The 8,443-nt window shown below is 33.5% G+C and overlaps 1 protein-coding gene across 1 annotated transcript in view; it reads right to left on the minus strand.

Annotated features, from left to right (window-relative positions):
* LOC108221581 (uncharacterized) overlaps positions 1-8,443 on the minus strand; it is a 23,703-nt gene continuing 15,260 nt past the window's right edge. Inside the window, exons 9-14 of the mRNA XM_064081406.1 lie at positions 2,597-2,755; positions 2,433-2,493; positions 2,273-2,343; positions 1,906-1,950; positions 1,082-1,258; positions 1-1,001 (exon numbers count right to left, since the gene is read on the minus strand). Of these exons, the coding sequence (XP_063937476.1) occupies positions 591-1,001; positions 1,082-1,258; positions 1,906-1,950; positions 2,273-2,343; positions 2,433-2,493; positions 2,597-2,755 (924 nt within the window). The 3' untranslated portion in view covers positions 1-590. The remainder of the gene's footprint in view (positions 1,002-1,081; positions 1,259-1,905; positions 1,951-2,272; positions 2,344-2,432; positions 2,494-2,596; positions 2,756-8,443) is intronic.

Consider the following 8,443-nt stretch of genomic DNA (forward strand, 5'->3'; position numbering starts at 1 on the left):
TGATAAAATAAGACTTCCTTGTATTAGCTAAATTAATTTACGAGAATTCACAGATAAATTAATTTTTGACTGCACCTTGGATCAAGATAGCAAACTCAACACATAAAAATTTACACCCATCAGCTAGACCCAGAGGGCCAGGCACTTTTATACATAATGCCCAAAATATCTTCTAGCCACCAAATAGAACAAATATTGAAAACATGAACGCTTACTGTTCACACTTTACATATCTTTCAAACTAAGCACACTAGTTAAGAACCAATGTAATTTACAGGGAAATTTCCTAGCCCCCAGATTTTCACTTCCTATCTTTCCCACAGGGTGTTAAGTTCACAACTATAACTGCAACATTGAATCTACAAGTTACAATTTTCAACAAATTTTTTGACTCGTAAATCATTTTGATATGACTACGATACCCAGTTACCCACTTCAACAGACATATACAACAACTTTCTTGTTTCCTTTCCTTTTCTTTTTACCCCACAAACTATTTCACGACACTACATACCTGAAAGCTCTTTATCAGAAGTAAAGAGTGAAGACAGCCTTTACGTGTGAAAGAATAATATTAGAACCATCTGCCGTCATCGGCTTTTGAAAAAATTGAGATCCCAACGACGTAACAAGCCATCCATGATATTGTTTGCTGGGTTTTTAACGACTGTCACAGTCGCTTTTGTTCCATCAGTCTCGGAAGAGGTCTGAAAGCTCGTTACGTTATCACTACGAGCAGAACCTCCAGTACTCACTAATTCCATTGACTCCTGGTTTACTGGAGTTTGATAAGATGATGTGCTAGAATCAGGAGACTGAAGTTCGGATGTTATATAATTGACAGTGGGAGATGAAGTGTTGGCCGTAGGAGATTCTGCAGTGGTGTCATCTCTTCCAGACGGTAAAGAAGGTTTGTTGCTGACACTGGATTGCTGTTCATCACTCTGAGGCTGTCTCATCTCTAGGTCTTTTAAAGACTCGATTATCGCTTCCATGAACATCTGAAAATTTCCATAAGATTGTAAAGTCAGATTTCTAAAATTGATAGAACTGAACAGATTTAATTAAGCAGAAACTTTACCCTTTCTTCTTCATCCACATTGCTTGGGATATCTGGCATGTCATCAAATGAGTATTCAAGGTAATCATCGTCGTCTACTGAAACTGGCACATGAGGTCCATTAAGGTGACCATTTGAGAGTTCAAAATTTATCATCTTAGAGGATGTTGAGCTGCGCTGAGTTCCAGACCCTTCTTCCTACATCATGGATAAAATGCGGGTAAAATCTCTTCTAGCAAATAATAATATTCTACCCAAACATGATTACAGCTAATACTAAAGAACCAAGTTAAACATAGATATATCACAACAGATCCTTGCAGTGCAAGACGTGGGGAATCAGGGCAAGACGAGAACTTCGGCGGGGAAACAATTGACTTGAAGACAAGGGTAGAAAAGGAAAAGTAGTATATGCTGACTAGTAGTGGGGAGTTTTAGTAAATGCACACCCACACACACACAAGGAAGGAGACTTGGAAATGGGGGACCTAGATTTTTTCCCAAGAGAATTTGCCCTCTGAAGACCACCACCTCTAGAATGTAGTGTTGTAATTATATTTTCCCAAAATCAATATAAACCCCAAAGTTTCTTCATTTCCTTAATATTACTTGATAATCCATAAAAAAGTACTAATGACATAGCAGCATGCCATAAAAAGCTCAAGGAATAAGGATTATGTTTATTCATATTATATTTGACTATATATCAATGAACTACAGGAGAAATCTTAACAACTTTCAAAGCTACAAGGATCTCAAACTTAAGGAACAAATGAACTGCCAAGACAGTAAGAAAAAAGAGATCTAAAGTATTAAGATGAAACGAGTATAATACAAGGGGATACCTGAGCTGCAGATTGTTTATCTTTGGATGCAATATCACATGGTACCTGAAAAAATTTGAGGAGAAAAGAATATAAGGTTCAATATCAAACAATCATTAAACCACCACCAAACTTCATACAGAATCTTTCAAGGTGAAGAGAAGGAGAAATTCAAAGGATGAATCGAAAAGATTCTCTAGTGGGCAGTGGCAAAAAATCAAAACCTATTATCTTAATGTCTTTATATACTGAAATTGTCCACTGTTATTTGCCTCAGAAATTTAACATTGTTTCATGTCAACACATAAAGAACTTGTTCGATCAAAACATCAAGTGTACGCTTTAATTTCAACTTTTTTAGATCACAAAAAAAGCAATCAATACTGACCTCCATTTTGCTCATAGGTCTTTTGGATCTTAGTTGATTGATGGCATCTTCAGTACTACTTGCTACTGGAGCTGCAAACAAAGACTGAACAATAACTAGAATATTCTTCTAATGATAAGATGTCTTGATTAAAACAAGGATAAGAGTCCTCATTTCATGCCTGGGGGTACAGCTAAAAAGTCATGTGCATATTCCAAATCATGGATGGCATTCCAACTACCCTGTACAAGCAGAAGTTCATCATTATACTTCTAGCTCGGCGATATCTTTGGCATTTCTTCTAGAAATGAAAATTGACAAACAGAAACTTCAAGTTTTCACTACCTTGCCAAAATAATCATCAGATGTATATGAAAAGGCTGCTCCAACTTCATCCTCTGGAGGTTGTAAGATATTGTGGAAAAATATATTGACAGAGTCAAAATAAAACTGAGGGCGAGGTGAGTTGTGATCACCCTCAAATTTGATTATGTTCTTGTCTCCCTGCCAAATCAGATGTTCAGAACAAGCTCCAGCAGTAAAAAAGAGTAGAAACTCTTTCGATTGCAGTAACGACTACATATATACAGGAGCGTTGATGCGGTCAACTTGGAATTACGAGTAAGAGATGTAATCAAGAGGGAACATGACTAAAAAAAGTCATTAATGTCATGTACTTTGATTTTTATAAGCATCCTCTGATATACAAGGTAACAATATACACTAGATGGTACAGCGAAACATTATAACAAGAAACTGTACACCAGTCTCCTCTCAACTGATTATAGTGATTTCTTTACTACACTGCTTTAGTTTGTGTATGATCCCATACACAAACTAGCTTAATGGGGAGAAGACTTGTGCTTCCTATATCTATAAACAAATTTAGGTATATGAAAGGCGGTCACTATCTATATTATACTATTGAAGCCAAACTGTCATCGATTTGGTACTCTGGGCCTAATAAGTTTTCAAATAGTATATGGTTAAAGCCGAAAAAATGAAAGGATGGATGGTTGGTTGGTTAGTAGTTTGGTAAGGCAAGTTATAGCCGTCAGATCTCTGAGTCCAAATAGATATAAAATAAAATTCAATATCTTAATATCTAATATGTTACTAAAGATTTAAGGTCCGAATCCCGTCGACAACATATTAAAAAGTTAACACTCACATCATTAGTTCAAACATACAAATATCATATTTTATTATGTTTATTTTAATTTAGTTAAATTATAATTAATTGTTGATCTTTAAAATTCATTAAAATAATTTTAATTATTATAATATATAAAAAATTAAAGCTGATGTGAGCATCACATAGGTTATAAGGTAATTTTTTTTATTTTTTTTGTCAGGGGGTTATAAGGTAATATTAATTAGATTATAACATCACATTTTGATAAATTTTCACATAACACACAATCAATATTTTATTAGAATTACAAAGTACAGTAGTACTCCCTCCATCCCAATTTGTATGAGCCAGTTTGACTAGCACGGTTTTTAAGAAATGAATGGTTGACTTAATCTTAGCCACATAAAAAGAGGTAGTGGGTATTAAATGAGGGTAGTTTATGAATATGTGGTTGTAATAATTTTAAATAGATGCCATAAATGGAAGGGTCGTTCTTTTTGGGACATCCAAAAAAGAAAAGTAGCTCACATAAAATGAGACAGAGGGAGTATAATGGAATCCTACTACACTAGGATCCATTATTTGCATTAGAATCCCATTAAAATTATGATCATACTAATCGTTTGTCAATGATTATTTATTAAAATTCCATAAGAATGTAAAACCAATTTATATTATTTAACAATGATTTTAATATATATATATATATATACATGATCAAATAGAAACCACTCTTAAAATAAAAACTAGAAACCAGTTTCCCTACCACTATTTATAACTACGGGTATCACTAATTTATACTGCACTAATCACTGTTTTTATACATTATGTAAAAAGCGATTTTTATTATCAAAATTGAGAAAATCTACTTATCTAAATTATTGATAATCGATTATAAATGATTAATTTCATCCGTAGGAAGGTTCTTGGTGGTAGGAAGCCGCAAGAGAAGTTGTATGATGATAGTAAGTAGTCGTTAGTTTTGTAAGTTATGATGGAAAGTGTATGTGACTATTGGTGATGATAGACAATGGTGGCAAGTCATAGAAACGTTCGGTAATAGTGGTAAGAGGTCCATTATTACGATTTGGGTGAAGATGATGGTCATATACATTGCATATATGTGTATATATATATTTATATTCGCGAGATATGCTATATATAAATTAGTGAGTTCTGTAGTTAAAAATAGTGATAAAAAACTGTCCAAAAACTGGTTTTTAGTTTTTAGGCTAATTTGGTTTCTATTGGAGTAGTACTCTATATATATATATATATATATATATATATATGGGACCAGGTCCCTGGCAGCCGTATGCCAGGGACTGGTTAACCAACATCCATTTTCCTGGCCGTTGGATGCATATCCAGCGGCCAGGATCATACTAAAATTTTAATATGTCCAGCGCTTTTTTAGCGCTGGACAAGGATTCCCATGTCCAGCGCTTTTTTAGCGCTGGATGGGGATTCCCCCGTCCAGCGCTAATAAAGCGCTGGACATATTAAAATTTTAATATAATCCTGGCCGCTGGATATGCATCCAACGGTCCAGAAACTGATTGTTATTTAACGCGTCCACAGCAGCCGGCTTCTGTGGACCGTTACCCTATATATATATATATATAATTTGGATTTATACTTTCATAATTTAAATTCTGATTTCCAAACATTTTAATTAATTGATTGACATCGCCTATTTGGCTGTCATTCTCGGAGGCTTCTGTTTCATTAGAAGATTCTACTTCTGACTGTTCCTCTTCAGAAACAGTTCTAAGACTCATTTCTTTGAGTTTTTGTTCAAGAATTTGAACAAAATTATCTTGATTTGTTTCCATCTTAAATCCTTGTATGGAAACAGGAGGTTGAATCATGGGAGTTTCTTCTTTCGAAGAACATGACTCTTCTTTCTTCTCCTCAGTTTTACTAATCTTTTCTAAGATTAATTTTTGTTGCTCAATTTGAGTCTTAATGAGTTTTTGAAGATTACAAACTTCTTGCTCAACAGAGATTAACTGATCTCCTAAGCAATTCAAATACTTATTAGTATAGTTTTGTGACCTAATAATCGAATTTAATTCTTTTAGGGTCACTTGAGCATTCTCAACCTTTTGCAAATTTAAATAGGCTGTAGCCTCAGTATTAGTATTTAAAAAAATTGTTCTTTCTGGAGGAAACCTAGATATGGTTTCTCCTTGATTAGTCTTCCAAGTTTTTTGTAAGACTAATATTTCACCTTTAAGGTTATTAATATAATTATTAATAAACCATCTGACAAAAAATATAATATCATTAGTTTTTGTCATATAATCATAATATTGATTTTTAAAATTTTTTAATTCTTCAGGATTGTATTTATTAAAATACCAATCCCTAAATTGTTTATTATCTTCTCCTAGAAATTCTCTATTAAGAATTTTTCTAAACTCACTTCCTGGGTTTAAATTAATCATTTAAATGGAAGCTCATTTCAGATTGAGTAGGCGACTGTCTACTCTGATTATAAATTCCTTCTGGAATTTTATTTTGACTTATTCTTATTGTTTCTACAGATCCTGTTTCTTCTCTTATTTGAGAAGTGGAAGCCCTAGCTGATTCGTTAGGGACCGAATAGTACTCACTAGGAGTAGAGTGAGTGGAGTACCTAGAGGATGTGGTCCTAGGAAGTCTTAATATTCTTTGAGAACTAAATCTTACTTCGACATCTCCTTCTTATGTCTCAACAATTTGATCTATTTCTTGATTTATTATCGGCTTGGGTTCTAATTCTTGAGGAAGATTCCAAGTCTCAGGGAAATTGATTTCATTCCACTTAATCAATCTATTAGTGGCTATGTTTGAAGTTGACAAATTAGTTTGAACCACAGTTGTAGTTCCTGGAGGGGCTAATATCTTTTTATTGATATTAGGGTTCAAAGTTTGTAGAACCTTATAGTATACTCTATAGCATATAGCTATTATTTCACTACCTGGTTTAAAATTATAACCACTAGTATGAATTGATAGTTGCATAGCATCTAACAAATTACTATCTGTTAAAGATAGGGTTAAGTTTGGAGATACGTCAAAATAGACGGGTCCGTGGCATAGGCTGGTTTCTATTAAAGCAGCTAGAGAGGGTTTAAAGTCTCTACATCTACCATCTCTTATGTATGCCATAATACTAGAGTTTACTCCTAACAGTGTTAGAGGCTTAAAAGCTACTTGGATTAATCCAATATGGATAAATCTGTGTTGTTTAAAAGGAGCTAAATCCTTTTTAGTTAATAACCTAATCGTCTGAGAACTATCAGATATTCTGATAGTTTGTTCTAAAGTCTTAATAGCAAATCTTGCTTTTAGATCTAGAAATCCTATTTCATAGATCTTATTAGGAGCTACTGAGGGTATTACCCACTTGTTTAGTTTATCCAAATTCTTTGGATATTCAATTAATTCTGCATTTTTTACAGAATCATTTTGATGATCATTATCATCCCAGTCACCTTGAGACATATATCCCAAAAACTAAAAGCGTTGTGGTAGTAAGCTAACTGTATCTAGAATCAAGACTTATTAAGAAAAACATAAAATTTAAATCTTTTTGGTTATCTTTGTTTTCACTATCAACCTAACGGGATAGACAGGAAAAAATCCAACGAAAACAAAGATGAATAAAATACTTTTAGCAAAAACATTCCAATATTTCTCATCAAACAAATCGCCTTTTCTTCTTAACGGCTTTAAAAAGATGATACTTTCAGGAAGACATTAAAAGCATTTCAAATTTTTCAATCTTACTAACCACAACTGCAGTTTAGCTATTCATTAATATAATGTAAATAGTTTGAAAGATTATGTACCTTTCTTCCAACCTGGCTCTGATACCAAATACGCAGCAGCTACTCAGCAATATAAATTATGATAAAATAGCAATATAGATTATGAGTTTAAGAATGTTTGAAAGAATCTCAGCACATGAGTAAGAGAGAAGAGAAAGGAAAACTTTTATTCCGTTTTCGCCGTCCCCTTTGCAGAATTACATAAATCCCTTTATATAGGGAGAAAAGAACCCTTCATTGGATTCGTTACAAACAAATACAAACAAACAACTTTTACAAAAGTAAAAAGAAAACAAATAACTTTTAAAAAAGTAGACAATATTTGATGCCGGGTGCTACTTTGGGCCCCATCGTCACATCTCATAATGTTCACTTTGTACAAAGAAACAAACAACTTTAATAAAGCAAGTATTATTGCTGGCTGAAATCTTTGATGATTTTGGATTGAGGTCTTCATCTAGCTGGGAATAATTTTTACCCTGTGATATTTTTTCCTTCTAGAATTCGATCGTCTACGAAATCTCTCAAGAGTTTAATATTCCTTAGATTGAGGTAATGACTCTTATAATTTTCGAAATCTTCTTGGATTTCTCTGACTGTTCTTTTAGCCTTTTCCTCTGGGGTGGCTTGACTGTATTTTTTATAGATATTATTCTTTTCAGCATTAATTCTGAGAATTTCCCAGTCTAATCTCTTTATCTCTTTGAATTCTCTGGCAAAAGGTATCATTATAATTCTGGATCCTTTCCTTTCCCCTTAAAATTTGAAGTTGTAAGGGATGCAATTAGACCATCCCAGAAATCTTCAGGAGTAGGAGTATATTCTTCTTCCTGAGATTCACCTGCTAAAACATTAAAAGAATTATTAGAATCCATTGATCCTGGTGATGACGCCGTTTTCATTGACTGATCTTCATTAGGAAATGAAAATGTACTGAAGAATTGATTCTTCATATGGTCTAAAACCCTCTTCATGATCTTTTGATCTGATTCATTAGGGAACTTTTTCTGAAAATAAGTTTTCAGGTCCTCCATTGGAGTCTGTTGTGAACTTTGTCCATCAGGGATTTGTTTTTCATCATGGTTTATTACCATCTTGACGTTGGATTCTATCTTCTGAATATCTTCAGAACTCATCTTCGTCCACCATTTATAGAAGAAATTCCTTTGTAGCAGAGGAATTCCTAGCTTGTCTTTATCGATAGAAATTGTCCATCTCCAAATCCAAGGAATTTGAAAT

This window comes from Daucus carota, chromosome 1, assembly GCF_001625215.2.
Source record: "Daucus carota subsp. sativus chromosome 1, DH1 v3.0, whole genome shotgun sequence".
NCBI classification, from domain to species: Eukaryota; Viridiplantae; Streptophyta; class Magnoliopsida; order Apiales; family Apiaceae; genus Daucus; species Daucus carota.